Below are 21008 nucleotides of genomic sequence, written 5' to 3'. Positions count from 1 at the left end.
TCCAATCAGAGAGCTCCCTGGTTAGCATTCTCCTATTGGCTTGCTCGGGCTGCCCGTCAGTGACATTGAGAACATTGCAATTTGTTGAGCCTCTTTCAATTACAACAACATCGGACAAGACTGGTTCCGTGATTTTCTGTTACTGAGTAATGTCCAAACATGTCCGGCAGTAGGAGGAAGAGGCGATTTCGCTATTCTGCTCAAGGTAACGAAGGGGCTGTGACCTGAATAACTTTTTGGCTGGTTTCTTTTATTTTGTATTGTAAATTTGGACTTTTTAACTCCTCTCAACTTCATTCCTCGCCTGAGGAGTGGTGACTCTCGGGTTAAACTCACCACCAGTCGTTTCTCTCCAATGAAAGAACAGTTCTACGGGACTGTGGCTATTTTACTTTTTATTGTAGATTTGGATAATGCCCTCCTTAACTAGACTGTTGCAAGCTGGCATCTCACAGATGGTGTGAAAGCTTTTTTTTTACTGAGCGACTAAATAAACCAGTTGCGTTTTGCTTTTTTCTTCTAATGAATTGACAGTGTTTAATTTGACTGTGCCAGCTTTGAAACATTGGAAAACCTGGAATCAGCCTTTGCAGAAAACCATCAATAAATTTATTTATGGCCTTCGTTTTAGTATCGTATACTTGCACATCATTGTATGTCAATGTGGATTCCCTAAGCTATTAGAGGAGCACAGTAAGTCTTGCAGAAATGTGCTGCAAGGCTGTCCTCTAGCACCCGTTTTTGCTTCAAGCCCCAGTGGAGATATTTTGAAGATCTTATCTCATGTGCTTTTAAGACGAGGTGTTAAATCTTCAAGATCCCCCTGTCCTCTTGGAAATGTCAACTGTCCATTACGTTTTTTCCATTTTCCTTGGTAGAATTATGTATTTGTGACTTTATTCTATCATGGAAAGATGGGAATGAATAAACTGGGAATGACCTATGACGACTGCTACTGAAAAATAATTAGCCCAAAACATAAACTCTGTGTCCTAACAGATGCTGCCAGACTTGCTGAGTATTTCCAGCAGTTTCTGTTTTCACTTCATCTGCTTTTATGTGGGATAATGTCTTTATTTTTGTTTATCAATGCTGTGGTTTTGCAGGATGATTGCAGTTGAGTCCTTGAGCTGTGTAATTTAGATGCATGCAGCTGATGTGGAAAGTGGAGAGATATGACTTGATGTGACTTTGTTAAACTTGCAAAGTTATCTATTTATATGGATATGCAATATGAATGCCAGCATCCAGTTTAGAACACAGAACATAGAACATTACAGCGCAGTACAGGCCCTTCAGCCCTCGATGTTGTGCCGACCTGTGAAACCAATCTGAAGCCCATCTAACCTAAACTATTCCATTATCATCCATATGTTTATCCAATGAACATTTAAATGCCCTTAAAGTTGGCAAGTCTACTACTTTTGCAGGCAGGGCATTCCACGCCCTTACTACTCTCTGAGTAAAGAACCTACCTCTGACATCTGTCCTATATCTATCACCCCTCAATTTAAAGCTATGTCCCCTCGTGCTAGCCATCACCATCCGAGGAAAAAGGCTCCCACTGTCCACCCTATCTAATCCTCTGATCATCTTGTATGTCTCTATCAAGTCACCTCTTAACCTTCTCTCTAACGAAAACAGCCTCAAGTCCCTCAGCCTTTCCTCATAAGACCTTCCCTCCATACCAGGCAACATCCTGGTAAATCTCCTCTGCACCCTTTCCAATGCTTCCACATCCTTCCTATAATGCGGTGACCAGGACTGTACGCAATACTCCAAGAGCGGCCGCACCAGAGTTTTGTACAGCTGCAACATGACCTCATGGCTCCAAAACTCAATCCCTCTACCAATAAAACCTAACCTACCGTACGCCTTCTTAACAACGCTATCAACCTGGGTGGCAACTTTCAGTGATCTATGCACATGGACACCGAGATCTTTCTGCTCATCCACACTACCAAGAATCTTACCATTAGCCCAGTACTCTGTATTCCTGTTACTCCTTCCAAAGTGAATCACCTCACACTTTTCCGCATTAAACTCCATTTGCCACCTCTCAGCCCAGCTCTGCAGCTTATCTATGTCCCTCTGTAACCTGCAACATCCTTCCGCACTATCCACAACTCCTCCGACTTTGGTGTCATCCGCAAATTTACTAACCCATCTTTCTACGCCCTCATCCAGGTCATTTATAAAAATGACAAACAGCAGTGGCCCCAAAACAGATCCTTGAGGTACACCACTAGTAACTGAACTCCAGGATGAACATTTCCCATCAACCACCACCCTCTGTCTTCTTACAGCTAGCCAATTTCTGATCCAAACCGCTAAATCACCCTCAATCCCATGCCTCCGTATTTTCTGCAATAGCCTATCATGGGGAACCTTATCAAACGCTTTACTGAAATCCATATACACCACATCAACCGCTTTACCCTCATCCACCTGTTTGGTCACCTTCTCGAAGAACTCAATAAGGTTTGTGAGGCATGACCTTCGCAAAACTGTGTTGACTATCCCTAATCAAATTATTCCTTTCTAGATGATTATAAATCCTATCTCTTATAATCCTTTCCAACACTTTACCCACAACCGAAGTAAGGCTCACTGGTCTATAATTACCAGGGTTGTCTCTACTCCCCTTCTTGAACAAGGGGACAACATTTGCTAGTCTCCAGTCTTCTGGCAATATTCCTGAAGACAATGATGACATAAAGATCAAAGCCAAAGGCTCTGCAATCTCCTCTCTAGCTTCTCAGAGAATCCTAGGATAAATCCCATCCGGCCCAGGGGACTTATCTATTTTCACACCTTCCAGAATTGCTAACACCTCCTCCTTATGAACCTCAATCCCGTCTAATCTAATTGACTGTATCTCAGTATTCTCCTCAACAACATTGTCTTTTTCCTGTGTGAATACTGACGAAAAATATTCATTTAGCACCTCTCCTATCTCTTCGGACTCTACACACAACTTCCCACTACTGTCCTTGACCGGCCCTAATCTTACTCTAGTCATTCTTTCATTCCTGACATACCTATAGAAAGCTTTAGGGTTTTCCTTGATCCTACCTGCTAAAGACTTCTCATGTCGCCTCCTGGCTCTTCTTAGCTTTCTCTTTAGGTCCTTCCTGGCTAACTTGTAACTCTCAAGCGCCCTAACTGAGCCTTCACGCCTCATCTCTACATAAGCCTCCTTCTTCCTCTTGACAAGAGATTCAACTTCTTTAGTAAACCGCGGTTCCCTCGCTCGACCACTTCCTCCCTACCTGACAGGTACATACTTCTCAAGGACACGCAGTAGCTGTTCCTTGAACAAGCTCCACATTTCAATTGTGCCCAGCCCCTGCAGTTTCCTTCTCCATCCTATGCATCCTAAATCTTGCCTAATCACCTCATAATTGCCTTTCCCCCAGCTATAACTCTTGCCCTGCGGTATATACCTATCCCTTTCCATCGCTAAAGTAAACGTAACCGAATTGTGGTCACTATCACCAAAGTGCTCACCTACCTCCAAATCTAACACCTGGCCTGGTTCATTACCCAGTACCAAATCCAATGTGGCCTCGCCTCTTGTTGGCCTATCTACATACTGTGTCAGGAAACCCTCCTGCACACATTGGACAAAAACTGACCCATCTAAAGTACTCGAACTATAGCGTTTCCAGTCAATATTTGGAAAGTTAAAGTCCCCCATAACAACTACCCTGTTACTTTCGCTCCTATCCAGAATCATCTTTGCAATCTTTTCCTCTACATCTCTGGAACTTTTCGGAGGCCTATAGAAAACTCCCAACAGGGTGACCTCTCCTTTCCTGGTTCTAACCTCAGCCCATACTACCTCAGTAGACAAGTTGTCATCAAACGTCCTATCTGCCACCGTAATACTGTCCTTGACTAACAATGCCACACCTCCCCCTCTTTTACCACCTTCCCTGATCTTACTGAAACATCTAAACCCTGGAACCTGCAACAACCATTTCTGTCCCTGCTCTATCTATGTCTCCGAAATGGCCACAACATCGAAGTCCCAGGTACCAACCCATGCTGCAAGTTCACCCACCTTATTCCGGATGCTCCTGGCATTGAAGTAGACACACTTCAAACCACCTTCCTGCCTGCCAGTACACTCCTGCGACCTTGAAACCTTATTTATGACCTCACTACTCTCAACCTCCTGTACACTGGAGCTACAATTCAGGTTCGCATCCCCCTGCTGAATTAGTTTAAACCCTCCCAAAGAGCATTAGCAAATTTCCCCCCCAGGATATTGGTACCCCTCTGGTTCAGGTGTAGACCATCCATAAAGCCCTGAGGTCACTTAAGTAATTTTGATGAGTGATTTTTAGAAATGATTTAAGGGAAGGGTGAATGTTCATTTAAATGAACATAAGGTGTATCCTAGTGTGACCTTTACCAGCAGCATATCAAATCTATTTCAAATGGCAATGTCTAGTGGGGAAGGGACAGAAAGCTTTAATTTATGTAGCAGCTTTCATGACCGTAGGGAGCCCCAAAATGCTTTACAGTCTTTGACGCATAGTCACTGTTGTAATGCATAAAATATATCAGCCAAGTTGCTCACTCTTATAAACAGCAAAATGATAATGACCGGATAATCTGTTCTTTTTTTAAAATGTTGATTGATGGATGAACATTAAGCAAGACTCTGGGATTAGATCTCTCGAGCTTCTTTTAAATATTGCAGTATCTTTTATGCTCAACTGCACATAAACAGAACTTCTTCATGTCTCATGCAAAAGATGGTTCTCCAACAGTAGAGCACTTCCTTTAGTATTATATTGGAATGCCACCATGGAGTCTTAAACACACAATCTAGCAACTCAGAGCCTAGAATGCTTCTCACTGAGCCACAGCTGACACTTAGAGAGCTTTACTAGCCAGTAGTCAATCTAATTTTGAGGACCGAAAGAACTATGGATTCTGTAAATCAGGAACAAAAACAGAAGTTGCTGGAAAAGCTCAGCAGGTCTGGCAGGACCTGTGAAGAAAAAAATCAGAGTTAGCGTTTCTGGTCTGGTTTTCGGGTCTGAGGAAGAGTCACCAGAGCCGAAATGCTAACTCTGATTTTTGTTCTTCACAGATGCTGCCAGACCTGCTGAACTTTTCCTGCAACTTCTGTTTTTGTTCCTAATTTTGAGGACATCCATTTGATAATTCAATGGAGGGAAATGGCTTGGGCCTTTCCATTTATGAAAAAGTGATTTCCACTTGGTTAAGTCAGAATTTTGTTGTAATTTCCAAGCTTTGGTAGGAATTTTCTGCTTTTATCAGAAAGGTTTTACCTGCATCTGTGTATTGTCCTTTCTAGAAAGGATGCTTCGATATGTCTCAACCTCTACCTTTTTGGATTCCTAGTGTGTTAGTGATAACTTTCGTGAAAGATGATTCAATATTTTTCAAATCATTTTGTTATTTCAGGGATAAAGTGGCCAACAGATCTAATCTTCATCAGGAAACTCATAGCTACACTTTTTATTTAGTGAAACAAACTAAATACCTTATTTTAATTTTACATCTACTTAAGAAATAAAATTGAGTTTCCTTAGTGAATTTTTATGCTATAACTCAGGATTCACATTAATTTGGGGATTAAGAAGGAATAATGCACAAGAGGTCTGTATGACCGCGGTCATATCAGTGTGATCGATAAGTTTTAGGCATGTGGTTATCAAAAGCTGAAGACAAAAGGGAAGATACATCAGTGGGATATGCTAAAGCCAGCAGGGCTATCGGGAATATTTAAGGTACAACAAATTGTATTGAAAAGTATTAGATAAGTACTAAAATTAGATTTGTACACTAAATAAATGTGTAAACGTGTTGATTATCGCCATTGCATATCCTTCCATCATGCAGCAACTGCAGGAAGTAAGACTGAGCGAGGTTCTTGGTCAACTATCTGACAGAAAGAAGTTAGACCATCACTAGCCATAGCTATAGGCTCAAACATCCATGTAAACATGTGTGGTGCCACAACCACTCAGACTCCTTGGAGGGCCAGTTGGTTTGGTTCACTGGACAGCTGTATGGATCAGATGGGTGGTGAAAGCATAGGATTCAATTTCTGTTCTGGCTGGGGTAGAATGAGGACCTATCACCTTGTCCTATCTGTGGTGAAGGTCGTAACACTGAGTCAGAGCTGCCTTTGGGAAAAGAACTGAAAAAGAATATAAGTCCCAAGACACTTCACACAGTGGTTATTTGGTGCTGAGCCACAGGTGGTGCTGGGACTGGTGACCAAAAGCTTGGTGAAAGAGATACCTTTTTGAGTTTTATTACAAAAGAAAGAGAAAAGTTATCGGAAGGAAATTCATAGCATAAACGTCGACAGCTGAAGATATGATTGCTAATAGACGAGACAATTAGAACTTGTATTTTCAAAAGACTCATGTTGACCAAACCTTTTCTTTTCAGTTGTCCCTCATTATAGGATGTGTTTTGAAATTCCACTTACTTGTGTTATAGTAACTTATTTTAACTGCTTTGTTTTCTTTCAGAAGCTGCAAGCACAAATGTATACAGAACGCCAGACTACATGGAAGTATTGACAACTCAATACAATGTAAGGTGAAAAGTATTAAAAATCTCTCTTTTTAAGAGTACCTTTGTTGGAAAAGAATGGAAGAATCAATATGTAACATGCTTCTTCCACCCTCTTCAAGGAAAAGTGTAAAGTAGAATCAAGTACAGAATCTGAATCTGATGCCTGTGCCACTAATGAGGTAATTTTCCTTATAGTTTATCAGCATAAAAAGTTGTACATTAATTAAAAATGTTTGTTTCTTTTATTTATCCACTGCAGGCATTGATGAATGCAAGTTTACCAGCTTCTATAAAGAATCATGCAACAGTGAAACAAGTAAGCATATGAAGCTAAGTCGAAAGTTGAAGTAAATTTTGAAATTATATTTCAAGATGGAGTTTCTGCATAAACCAAAATGGCAGAATGTGTTGATGAACAGGATAGTTCTGTTATGTGAAGTAAATGCCTGACATGTTTCGATAAATTTCAAGTAATATAAATCTGATATTCATGAACTTTGATTTTGCACACGTGGATTCACATTAGACATTTTGCCTCCATTGCACAGTTTTCCCCACTAAATGTTAGTAGCCATCTCTTGATTGCAAGAGGCTAATTAGCACATGGCTCAGCAATATTTACCCATCATCCTTAATCTAAGAGAGCAGTTATTTTTGTTCAACTTTTTGTTCTTTTATATGCTGCTATTTCATTAACTCTCCATTAAAGAGTGCCTGTCATTTTTCTTTTATATATAATGTATATCACTCTGCTGGAGTAGCATGAGCTGGGGAAATGGAACATTTCATCTTTTGATAGGCTGTGCCAACATTTCATCTGGGAGAATTCTATGTAACGGGAAACACAAAGTTAAACTCTGCCCTGCTACGACCAAAAGGCTGAACTTTCTAAAGCTTGCAGAGTCGAGTGAGACTTCCATCAAATCACAGCTGAAGGGTTAGTATGAGAAACATTAAGTTGGTTCCCTATACTATTTTGTCAGTCTATCTCTTATCGCACTCTTAAATTTGTTTAAAATAGATTTAGTTTAAAAGCCTCAGAACTAATGGTGAATGTTTATACATTACTTTTAATCTTTTTGATTTTTTTTTCCACTGGCTTGGAGGGGAACTTGCAGGTGGTGTTGTTCCAATGCATCTGCTGCCCTTGTCCTTCTAGGTGGAAGTGGTTATGGCTCTGGAAAGTGCCGTCTGAGGGTTGTTGGTGAATTTCTGTAATGCGGCTTGTAGATAGAACATGCTGCTGCTACTGAGCGTCGGTGTGGAGGGAGTGGATGTTCGTGGATGTGGTGCCACATCAAGCTGGCTGTTTTGTCCTGGATGTTGTCAAGCTTTTTGAGTGTTGTTGGGGCTGCACCCATCCAGGCCAATGGGAAGTATTCTATAACACTCCTGACTCATGCCCTATAGATGATGGAGAGGGTTTTGGGAGACGGGAGGTGAATTGTTCGCCGCAGTATTCCTAGCCTCTGACCTGCCCCTGTAGCCACTGTGTTTGTGGTGCATCCAATTGAGTTTTTAGTCAATGATAACCCAAAGGATGTTGATATTGGTGGATTCAGTGATGGTAACAGCATTGAATGTCAAGGGGCAGTGGTTAGATTGTCTCTTATTGGTGATGGTCATAACCTGTCATTTGTGTGGCACAAATGTTACTTGCTACTTGTCAGTCCAAGCCTGGAAAGTGTCCAGATCTTGTTGCATTTGAACACGGACTGCTTCGGTATCTGAGGAGTTGCGGATGGTGCAGAACGTTGTGCTATCATCAGTGAACATCCCCTCTTCTGACCTTTATGATGGAGGGAAAGTCATTGAAGCAGCTGAAAATGGTTGGGCCTAGGACACTACCCTGAGGAACTCCTGCAGAGATATTCTGGAGCTGAGATGACTGACCTCCAGCAACCACATCCATCTTTCTACATGCCAGGTATCATTCCAACTAGTGGAAAATTTACTCCGAAACCATTGATTCTAGTTTTGCTAGGGTTTCTTGATGCCACACTCAGTTGAATGCAGTTTTGATGTCAAGAGCTGTCACTCTCACCTCACCTCTGAAATTCAGCTCTTTTGTCTATGTTTGAACCACAGCTGTAATGAGGTCAAGAGCTGAGTAGCCCTGGCGGAACCCAAGCTGGACGTCAGTGAGCAGGTTATTGCTGAGCAAGTGTTGTGTGATAGTGTTATTAATAACACCTTCCATCACCTTACTGATGATCGAGAGTAGACTCAAGGGGTGGTAGTTGACTGACTGGTTTGGATTTGTCCTGCTTTTTATGTACAGGACATTCCTGGGCAATTTTTCACATTGTCACCTGGATGCCAGTGTTGCAACTGTGCTGGAAGAGCTTGTCAAGGAGTGTGGCAAGTTCTGGAGAATTCTGTACTATTACCAGAATACTTCCCAGGCCCATAAACTTTGCATTATCCAGAGACTCCAACTGTTCCTTGATATCATGTGGAGTGAATCAAATTGGCTGACAACTGGTATCTGTAATGCTAGGGACCACTGGAGGAGGTCGAGATGAATCATCCACTTCACACCTTTGGCTGAAGATTGCTATGAGTGCTTCAGCCTTGTCTTTTGCACTGATCTGTGGGATCTTCCATCATTGAGGATGGGGACATTTGTTGAGCCTCCTCCTTTAGTGAGTTGTTAACTGTCCTCCACCATTCACGAATGGATGGAGCAGGACTGCAGAGCTTAGATCTGATCCGTTGTAGGATCACTTAACTCTGTCAATCATCTGCTTATGCTGTTTTGTACAGAAGTAATCCTGTTTGGTAGCTGCATCAGGTTGATACCTCATTTTTAGGTATGCCTAGTGCTGTTCCTGGTGTTATCTCCTACATTCTCCATTGAACCAGAGTTGCTCCCATGGCTTGATGGTAATGGTTGAGTGGGGGATATGCTGGGCTGTGAGGTTGCAGATTGTGCTGCTGTACAGTTCTGCATTATGTACTTAATATACTCACATGCTACATTTTCAAAAGTTGGTTCTCCTTTATCATTGTCTCTTTCTGAAATCTTGATTATTGTCTTCTTTCCTCCACTCCCAGTGAAAAAGTAGCCCTTGACGGAATTAAGCTAGGTACTTTTTCCCTTAAAGACCCCTGCCCAGGACACAGCTCTTGGACTGAATCATTTCTCCCTCTGATAAAGTACAACGATTCTTCTCTTGACTGGGGTAAAGCTCAAGCCGGCGGAGTATCTTCCCCTGAGTTTTACTAGTTTAGATGTTTACATGGGATTCCTTGATTCCACATGTGATAAAATGCTGCCATTGCTGATGATTGAGAGTTCACAATGCCCTGCATAGATTTGTCCTTTTTTCTGGTGGATGGGGCACATGTGTGCAGTATTTACATTTTTAGATGATGGTCTTGTAACCATTCCTACAGCTTGGCTAGGGGTGTAGCTAACTTGGAAGAGGAAATTTTCAGCATTATTGTCAGACTGTTGTCAAGGCCTATAACTCTTGCTGCATCCAATGTTCTTGATCACTGTTCTTCTGATATTGTGTGGAGTGAAGTGAGTCAAATGGCTGCAAGACTGGTTCCACCATCACAGTTGACAGTGTTTTCTCAGCTACCTGTAACAAATAAAACTTGTGAAACTTTGTTCAGTGGCACATCGGCATCTTACAATTAATTTCAACAGTGGGGAAGTTTCCAGAAATAGTTATTCAGATGGGTGGTAGATTTGGTTTGATGTGGAGAAGTGTGAGGTATTGTAATTAAATAAGGGGTGCGAGAGCAGCTCTGATGGATCTGTGAACGGGGATCAGGACGTAACCAGGAGTAGTGATGGCAGACTCTGGGGTGTTGGCCATAAGGTTTGATTTGGGCAAGTATGACTATGCCAAACTGTTTTTTAAAATTATTAATCAGCTCTATTTTGGCACTTAACATCCGATGTTAATTAGGAGGACTTTGCAAGGCTGACTGGGCTGCATGTGCTTTTCATGTTTGCATTTGGTTCCCAAGTCAGTACTAGTGGTTGGTCCTGTAATTTTTGTAATGCTTTGAACTGCTGTGGTGGGAATTGAACTTGCAACTCTGGATCATTTATTCCAGGTCTCTGGATTAGTAATCCAGTAACATAAACACTGTTACTGCACCCTTTTTGTTAATGAGTTTGAATTGTTACTAAGTCCCCAAGCAGATGAAATCTCCCGATCTATTAAAACTCATTTACAATTTTTATAAATTCATAAATTCTCAATCTCTGTTCCAGTGGCAATCCAGTATCTAAGGTTTCTTCTATTAACTCTCCTTCTATCTTTAACGTTCTATTGTTGACATACAGCCAGCATATGTTTTCTCTAGCTTTAATGCCATCTCTTTAACAGGGTGCTAATATTGTACAAAATACTCTAACTGTAACTTAACCAAAGTACTTTTACTCTATGGCCCTGTTTTTAAAATCCTAAATTCTATTGGCATTTTGTGAGTGTTTTATCTTTGTGAAAGCATTGTCTCATAGTTTTGTTTTCTTTCACAATGTATTATCTCACACTTATCCACACTTAATTGAACAATAAGAAGTAGGAGCAGATGTAGGCCATGTGAACCATCGAGATGCTCCACCATTAGTTGAGATCATGGCAGAATCTGTCAATTTCACTAACCTATCTGCCTTTCAAGTCCTTAGCAGATGTCCTTGATATATTCTACACTCCTAACTTCATATTGCCAACAAAGTTCCAAAATTTTGTTCTTCTAGACACTAGTTCAAATCACTTTTATATAGAACAGCACCAAAGTTGACTCCTGGAGTACACCTGTCGCACCCTTCCTGAATTCAGGAAATGTCCATTTGCCCTAATCTCTTATTTTCTTCCATCGTCAGTGTTACAGTTTATGGTGAGCATGCTTGAAATTTTTTTTTCTAGTAAGTCACTTCTGAAAATCCAGTAGACCATTTAGTTCCATGCACATGCTCTGTTTGTGAGATCATGACTGATGTGTGATCTAATTCCTCATATCAACAGATATGACACGAGGCAGATATTGTCTGCTAACAAAAACCTTTTCAATGTCAGTTTTTTTAAAATCTGGGCAAAAAATGCTGCATGTGGAAGAAAGCTCCAAACTTCTACCAGATTTTAAATACAGGATTGTTTCCAAACTTAACTCTTGAAAGCATTGACTAATATTTTGACTCTTAATCCTCAATAGTTTCTCTCTACATACCCTGTCTATTCCCCTTTGATGAAAACCTGATCAAATGCTAAATCACCCCTTACCCATGTAAATTCTAGGAAATATAATCACAGTTTGTGCAATCTCCTTGTATTTTAACCCTTGAATTCTATTAAGTCAATGCTGAGCTGCCACTAAGTCCAATCTGATCCTTCCAATTTGGAATGCTCAGAACTGCCCAGTACTCCAGGTGTAGCCTAACCAAGACTTTGTGTAGCTAAGCATGACTTTATCATAGAATACTTATGGAATGCAGTGCCTGGGAGGGCAGTAGAATCAAGGAACTTCACAACCTTTCAAAAAGTATGTGGATGAGTACTTGAAATATCATAACATTCAAGGCTATGAGCCTAATGCTAGAAAATGGGTTAGTATAGGTCGACCCTGTTGACTCAATGAGTCGAAAGTCTCTCCCATGCTGTATGAATCTTTCAATCTCAACAATTTTAGCCCTCTAGCTGTAAAGGGTGTATTCTGTTCGCCGTTTTGACTTATTTTCTGTTCCTTTTTATGATGTATTAATGTATCCTGAACACTCTTTCCCCTCCCCAAATCTTGGACTTCCACTCTTTCTAGCTTTTACTATTTCACAATAGTCACTTGAATTACAATCAATTTGTCAAATACAACCTGCCTTGGCTTTAAATAAAAGAGTACTGCAGATGCTGGAAACTTGAAATAAAAGTAGAAAATGCCAGACCAATTCAGCAGCTGAAAATCGATGAAAGTTTGCAACCTGAAATGTAAACACTATTTCTCCATTCACAGATGTTGCCAGACATGGTGAGGTTTTAAAGCATTTTCTTTTACAATTAATGCTATTTATTACTGAATCTATATTAACAGTCCTCTATTACACCAGGAATTTTCAAATGCTTACTAATTTTATCTGCAAGTGTTGGTTCTAAATGTCTATCCACCACCTGTGTTAGATAAGATGGTCAATAAATCAGGCTTTTAATCCAACTTTCTCTTTTGATCAAGGCAAGTACATTGTGCAAGTCAATGTGTTTGAGCAAGATCGAAAGTGTGCTCAGAGTCTCTCCTGTGTCTCATCTGGGACTTTTTGATAGCTTTGGATGGATACCACTAGAACGCTGTGACTTATGCATTTCCTATTGCAATTTTTTTTTTTTTTTTTGCAGAACCAATTCCTTTTCTAAGTTCTTAAGTGCCTTAAATGATGCCACCCATTAACACTGAAACAGTCTTTTAAGAGCATTTCACTGTTTAGTCAGTTGCCTGTCCTGGTTTGTTGACCCAACCAAATGGTGCGACACTTTCTGGGGAGAAATTATCTCTTTCCCCATAACTGAAATATCTAACATTCCAAATTATTTAAAATGAAATTAAAATCAAGATGTCTTTCATAATAATTCATTAAAATTCTGGATTCACTTGAAAACCTTAGTATCTGCCAAAAGCCTGGCTTGGGCAAGTCTTGTAATTTGATTCCATGCACGATTTTTCAGGTTACATTGATAATATTAAAATGGTCAAATTATGATCTTTTCTTGGCCTTCGACTTTGATTGCCAAAATTATTTGAAAGAAAGTAAGGAAGAAAACTGCAATTGTTTTATTCGGGGAAAATTTTACATCCAGTGTACTTCAATGATTTAATACAGCTGGTATTTATGTATTGACAGTCTTCAACTTGAGACAGATTTTGAGAGTGTTTTCAAAATCCCATCATTAGGTTAATCAGAAAACATTCAGATTGAGATTGTTAGAAAGAAACTTCCAAGAACCAATTCTAAGTAAAAGCATTTTCAGTCCCAGGAATCTAGAGGTGACACTGTTCAGATATCTTGTCACAAATTTTGTCATTCCAAGTTCCACGCTCAACAGTGATACCAAACCAAACGATCCCCCTGCACAGAGCTTAAGTCCAGGACTTCCGTTTCATTACTGAGTGGCCTTCTTCCAATGCAGCCAAACTTCTCTTTCTCGGTTGGATTAGCTAAATGCCAGATATCTATTCTCAGTTGCTACAATGAATAGAATAGAATCCCTACAGTGTGAAAACAGGCCTTTCGGCCCAAGTCCACACCGACCCTCAGAAGGTCCCACCCAGACCCATCCCCTATAACCCACAGAACCTACCCATCCCTGAACACTACGGGCAATTTAGCACGGCCAATCCACCTAGCCTGCACATCTTTAGACTGTGGGAGGAAATTGGAGTACCCGGAGGAAACCCATGCAGACACTGGGAGAATGTGCAAACTCCACACAGACAGTGACCCGAGGGTGGAATTGAACCCAGGTCCCTGGCGCTGTGAGGCGGCAATGCTAACCACTGAGCCACTGTGCCGCCCAAATGCACCAACTTGCTGTGTATTCACAGCTTTATAATAGATATAAAAAAATCTTTATATACAAATGGTAAATGTGTATCTGTTTTCACAGTATAATGAAAAGATTTGAGAAACTCATTCCCCAGAGCACCAGTAACTAAAATTACCATGCAAGATAAAATGAATTTTAACTTGGCTCTGTTTAAACCTGAGTCTGATGTTGCCTGCATGGTATAAACATCCTTGCTTTTTAATAATGGTATTTCCCTCAGTTACTGAAGAACATTACATAAGATTTGGTCATATTTACTAAACTACAGAATCTGAATGTGACTAAAGATTAGGAAAAATCTTGACACAAACCTGTGCATTTTAATGTGAACTAAATTCCCAGCTAAACAAAATAAATATTCAAACTCCAAAGAGTTTGATTTGAAATATGATTAATAGGATATAGTCTTAAGGATGGACCTAGATAATTCAATATTGTTGTGGAGAGATAAGTCTTTTATAAAATGCTAAATTTTGGTTGTAATGATTAATAGCTTCAAGTTTGAATTCATGCATTGACATTTTGCTTGCTTTAACCTTTTATTGGGAGAATGCACGACCTTATTTGTATACAGTTGCATTGTTGAAGAAACTTAAGGTGTGTGGAATCTATGACACAGTAAACCTTCTGGAGCTAATTGCTGGGTCTCATTGTGTGTAATTAGTTCTAATCAAACAACTTTTTCCCAAAATTTTAGTATTTGGATCCATATGATGGTGACTTGGAAAGTACATCAAGTGAATCGGATAGTGGTCAAGATTTTCTGCTGGATGCTTGCACTGAGAAGATAAATTATCAGTCCCACGCTTTTGTAGCAATTGACAGAAAAAAGTTGCCAGTAACACTTTACAAACAATCCTTGCAGCCAACCTTTGAACCTGAGTGTAGTTGTAAAGAGTTAAACTATGCACACATGGAACCTGTGTTCACTGGTGAGGTGATTCTACAATCTTCTAGTGAATCAGAAGTACCTTCTAATAGAGTACGTGATTTGAAATTTCCAATGAGACTTGCCTCAAATACCAAACTGAAGCCGTTTGGATCGTTGGATTTGGGGATGCTGACCGAGTCTCCCGCTGAAAACTCAGACATTGGAGAAGAACATGGATTTATGACCATGCTAGCTCTGCAAAGCCCTGGGAAACATTATCTCAGTCGTCAAGATGCCCACCTATCCTCAGGACAAATCTTAAAGACGTGTCATGAAAAAGGGATGTTCACGCCAAAGAGAAAACATGGAAACTCTTTGTTTGATACAGGTGGTGATCGGATAAATAAAAAGAAAAGCCGTGTGATCAAAAACTGAGGTAAGCCATTGTTTTGTGAGGTGGGTAATGCTCAAGTTCAAAGAAGTACAAAACCTATCTTGATTAACACTTAAATTTGAAATCTGTGTGCTCAATATGTTCCTGGGCAATGGAATTGTCTTTCCCACTTTCTGCAACTAGCATTGGAATGTTAAAGCTTAGCTCAGGTATAGTCAATACATCATCAAAATAACACTGCCTCAGCTAAAGCAAAAAAAAGTTTGATTATGGTAAGACGTTCTTTTACAACTACTTTTTACCTGAAACAGTTGGCATTTTATTTTGTTGTGACACAGTTCCATGGAGTACAAACAAACTTCCAGTACCTCTCCCAAGTTGCCAGTCTTGTGAATGCAGGTGAGGTTTGGCTGATGGAATATTATAGTAAGGATATTAATAAATTGTACAGGGTTCAGAAGATTTACCAAGATGTTGCTGGGAATGGAGGGTTTTGAGTTATAAAGAAAGGTTGGATAGGCTTGTACTTTTTTCACTGGAGTGTAGGAGGTTGAAGGGTGACCTTTAGTAGAGGTTTATAAAATCATGAGGGGCATGGATAAGGTGAATAGCAAGGGCCTTTTCCCTAGGATGGGGATTTCAGAACTAGGGGACATTTTTTAAGGTGAGAGGAGAAAGTTTTAAAAAGGACATAAGGAGCACTTTGTTTTAACGGAGTGGTTCATGTGTGGAATGAACTGCCAGCGGACAGATGTGGATGCAGACAGAGTGACAACATTTAAAAAACATTTGGCTAAGTACATGAATAGGTAAGGTCTGGGGGGATATGGGTCAAACGCAGGCAAATGGGTTTAGTTTGGGAGCATGGTTGGCGTGGACCAGTTGGACTGAAGGGTCTGTTTCCATGCTGTATTACTGTATTTGGGGAAGCAGGATTGGTACTAACAGTTGTTCTCCATAGCATAGGGAAGTTGGTGCCAATTGCAATAGTAGATACTTCTTCCAGACCAAGTATCAAACATGGATCCTTCTGTCTTTAATATCAAGCCAAAGTTGCTTTCACTAAAACGAAAGTTGCTTCTTGGTGGTGAAATCTCAGTTCAGCAGATTGAGACACCATCAATGTTGGACTTACTGGTGATGGATAAATTCATGTTTGTACTGGGTAATAGTGATAAAGTTGCATGTGTTGCTTATCCTTAGATATACAGGTGAGATGTCCTTCTATACAGATTTGGTTTAAGAAATTGCATAACATAATAAAATATTTGACAGATAGCTTTGGAGTTTGGATTTCAAAATAATAGCATATACATGTTGGTCACTTTTTTTTTCCAATCTGTGACAGAGAGCAGGTGACTGAACTTCTGGAGTGTTAATGCGATGAGAGTTTTATACTGTGGGGTTTACAACAGGGAGACTAAACGTGGAAGGTCATTTAGTTTTCATTTCAGCTGAATTTAACTAGTGTTTACAAAATGCAAGTCTTTAGGTTTGGAGGAGACATGACTAAGGTCAGAGGCATATTTAGTTTGCTCTCCTTTTTAATAGGTATAGGACGGTTCAGAAAAACCACAAGCACTTCAACAGAATGGTAATTTGCAAAACTTCCAAACCAGGAGAGTTTGGTTAGAAATCTGCAAGGTTATTAGAACTGGGAAAGCTTGAGCAAGTTGAGGTTGGCAGATCTGAACAAGACTCCATTGTCAGTCAATTCAGCAGAACTGAGGAGTTAGTGTACCTTCTCTAGCTTTGAATCTGTGTAAATTGATTTTGGAAATGCATTGTGCACATTGTTGTGCTGTGTTTTGAGATGTTTCTAAATTGTTCTATATTTAGACAAGCATGTTTTTATTTGTACATAACATACTCTTCCGTTGTCAAAAACTCCAGCCTCTTTCAGTGATTATCATATTAATTAAAATTTTAAAAAACAAACAAGCTAGATATCATTGTGATCATCATAGCTCCGACTAGACCATTTTGCAAGGTGTTAAGACTTGACAAGAGTATGGGGCTGCACTTGTGTATAGGCTGAATGAGACGACGATGGTTAATTTCCCTCCCCTGAAGGGCTTAAGAACCAGGCTGAAACGTTTGTTTTAACCATGCATCTAGAAATTGATACTGTCATTAGGCTCAGTTGGTGTGTAAAGAAGCTGATGTACTGCTTGTATACTTCAGTAGAGTGTACATTTTCATACCAGAAGTGCCATCTTATTACATACAAATACCTAGTATTGAATTATGCTGAATTTATAGTGAACTAGGGAGTATGAGATGTTTTGACTAGAGCTTAAATTCTAGATTGAATACATAAATGTACAAGTAGTAAAACATATTTGAATAGAAGTCCCAGGTCATTGCCCTACTCTTCTACAGTTTGTTAATACAAATATATACTTGCTTGTAAAGCCCCAAAAAAGCTGAAGTGAAATTAGGAATTCTTTGCTGCCGCCAGTCCTGAGATGTGGTCAAATTCAATTGAAAAAGGTTTTTAAGATAGGATAGCATGACTGACTGGAGAATAAATGCCAGTGTGGAATAGGCAGAATGCTTCATTTCTGTGCAATTATAATATTTAATACTTTGTATGTCATATCTGTAATGAGATTCTTCACTGTTTTTACTTTTTAGGATGAAGAGGATCAAACAAAATGTATCTAATTGATCTAGAGCAACTGAGAAAGGAATGTGATTGCAGTTGTACACTGAAAAGATGCAAAACATTGAAGATTTTTGAAATTAATTTCCTTTTGAAGCTTAATGTATATGGTTTGTCTAGACATTGACTTGATCAGCCTAGAAATGCATCCATTATTTAATTCATAGCCTGAAATTTACACACTTGCTACCAGTCTTTCAAACAAAAGTTATCTTCATTGTTCTTTACTCACACAAAGGGAAATGGTAATGATGACTTGAAGAAAAATGATAGAACACTAAAGGTAGCAGCTCAGCCTTTTTGCATCAGCAACTTGGCAGGAGGGAGGGGTGGAAATGCATGAAAGTGAGCATTGCCAAGTCCTGCAATTTTTCTCTTCAAATGTTCCAGACCCCACCCTCCACCCCAACCAATTAAACCTACTTGCAAGTATATTCTCTAGCAATCCATTCCGAAATGTTATTTTGTGCTGGCTTTTGTTTTACAAGGTGGTGTTCTTTGGTTTAAGATCATTTCCTCCCCCCAAATGGGAACTGTTTCTTCCACATGATTTTGAACACCACTGTGCTTTGGAGAAGCTATTTATTTTCTTTAATGTCCACTTAACTAAATCACACATGTGGAATTGATTCTGAAGACTACAAGAGATGGATGGAAGTAGAAGTAGGGCATATGGTCAAGATTATAACTAAACTGATAACACTTTCCTGCCTTTTCACCATAAATTTTGAATATATTTAAATTCCTTTCATTGAATTCTTTTAATGAGATATGCTTTGCAGCTAATCAGTGTTTGTTAGTGCATAGATCAGGAAACAGTCGTAACAATCACATTGCAGGTACTTCAAACAAAGGACAGTACACAACTTCAAGAGATGTGTGTACATGTTCATTAAGACTTGTTTAGTAATTTGTCTGCCTAAAGATCAAAATAATGTCTATCATGGCAACATTTGTTCAATCAGGTTTTCTTCCAAGCTTGGTCAGAAACTCCAAACAAATTGGTCAAGTTGGGAGTAAATCCTTTTAGTTTGCACAAGAGGCTTGTTACTTAATTCTGTGGAGCTGATGATTGAGTGCAACACAATGGTGGGAGATGACACATGATTTGAAGGAAAACTGGGTTAAAAACTATTGCTCACTGAAGAAATATTTTTGTTCTAAATTTGGCTTATACCTTTTGAATTTGTCTTTTCACATTTTTTCCTGGTTTGTAATGCATAGTCATGCCAACAGCATAGGTTAAATTTCCACAGTGGCAAAGGTCAATCCTTCTGAATCTTGCATCCCAACTGGAGGTATGATGATAGAGGTTAAATCACCAAATCGTCTCTTCAAAGATATCAGCCCTATCAATTCATTAAGACAATGATAAATTTATCTATGCATTTTGCAATTATTAACAATTTGCCAAAGACCATTATGAAACATCACCTTTTGAGGTTGCTAAAATAAGGCTCACCTGCACCAGCCTTTGGCCTCCTAACATTTGGATCTATAATTTAAGCAGCACTTTTATTCGAGGAGTCACCATTCTGCCTAGCTTGAATTACTGCTCTTTTTGAATAGGTTAATGTAAGTGAGCACGCTTTTAAACTATATTGGGCCCAAGGTTGGGAGGCGGTGATAAAACAATTCCTTCAAAATTGCTAATAATACTAGCATGGCTCTAGGTGGGGTTGTGGTTGGGTGGCTTGCCAAGCTGGTTCATTGTTCTGCAGATGTTTTATTACCCTACTGGATAATGTTAGGTTGCAGCCTCCAATGTTGTGTTTTTCTACCGGTTGTAGAAACTGAGGTCCGTGGAGCTGGATTACCTCACTTTCTGTTTTCCCTCACAATGGAGTGTATATGGGGTCGAGCTGTGTTTATTTATGGCTTCCTAAGTGGAGAACTATGCCTCTAGGAGTTCCCATGCTTGTCTCTGCTTTGCCTGTCCCAGGATCCTGGTGTTGTTCCAATCGAATTGGTGGTTTTCCTTATCCACGAGGATGGAGATAAGGGAGTATTGGTAGTGTCTTTTTCTTCGCAGTTGATGTTCGCATACTCTTGTGGTTAGTTTCCTTCCTGCTTGTCCAGAGTACACAACCTGAGCCACAAACCTTAGCGACCTATGCGCAAAGCACGCTCAAATTGGCACAAAAATGGGAAAACTGTGTCAAATGGCTGTACGTCCTACACGGATGCCTCAGGAACCAGGTATTACCATGCAGTGTGAGATACAAACACCCCAACCGCCCATAGGACAGCAGAACACAACAGCTGCAGAATGGTAAAGATAAGGATCAGCAATGCGCACAACCAGCTCCATAGATATGACAGAAATTACATACCAAAAAAAACTTTATTCCTAGAAATTACCAAGACTGGACAATGGACCAAAAACGAGCCATCAACGTCAGTCAACAGACCACAAGAACCAGGAAAAGACAGATCTTTCAGGAAAGACTAGCCAAATTAACCCATGAAAACAACAGAGCACACACCTGGATAAGAAACCTTTCAGGCAGGAAACTGACAGACGGAGAAAGCTGAGATAACAAGGTGTAGAGCTGGATGAACACAGCAGGCTAAGCAGCAGAGGAGCAGGAAAGCTGACATTTCAGAAATGGACGAGGGGGAAGGGTGATCTGAAATAAATAGGGAGAGAGGGGGAGGCGAATAGAAGATGGATAGAGGAGAAGATAGGTGGAGAGGAGATAGACAGATCAAAGAGGTGGGGATGGAGCCAGTAAAGGTGAGTGTAGGTGGGGAGAGAGGGAGGAGATAAGTCAGTCCAGGGAGGTTTCAAGCTTTCAAGCCCACCGACTCCCACAGCTACCTAGAATACACCTCCTTCCACCCACCCTCCTGCAAAAATGCCATCCCCTATTCCCAATTCCTTCACCTCCACCACATCTGCTCCCACAATGAGGCATTTCATTCCCGAACATCTCAGATGTCCTCGTTTTTCAA

At 40.1% G+C, this 21008-nt stretch overlaps 1 protein-coding gene across 2 annotated transcripts; it reads left to right on the top strand.

The window, feature by feature from the left end:
• LOC125483637 lies at positions 1-19730 on the top strand. Of its 2 annotated transcripts, XM_048599653.1 has the most exons (6): positions 1-205; positions 6525-6589; positions 6690-6749; positions 6830-6886; positions 14821-15430; positions 18026-19725. In XM_048599653.1, the coding sequence occupies exons 1-5, from the start codon at positions 160-162 to the stop codon at positions 15427-15429; spliced, it is 837 nt and encodes a 278-aa protein (XP_048455610.1). In that variant the 5' UTR covers positions 1-159; the 3' UTR covers position 15430; positions 18026-19725. The 2 variants fall into 2 exon arrangements, with proteins under 2 accessions (XP_048455610.1, XP_048455611.1); XM_048599654.1 differs by lacking the exon at positions 6690-6749 and having other exon boundaries at positions 18026-19730.
• Positions 19731-21008: the final 1278 nt, after the last annotated feature.

Source organism: Rhincodon typus, chromosome 8, assembly GCF_021869965.1.
Source record: "Rhincodon typus isolate 14 chromosome 8, sRhiTyp1.1, whole genome shotgun sequence".
Taxonomy (NCBI): domain Eukaryota; kingdom Metazoa; phylum Chordata; class Chondrichthyes; order Orectolobiformes; family Rhincodontidae; genus Rhincodon; species Rhincodon typus.
The sequence above is the reverse complement of the archived record's forward strand: the minus strand, read 5'-3'. Positions and strand labels throughout refer to the sequence as shown.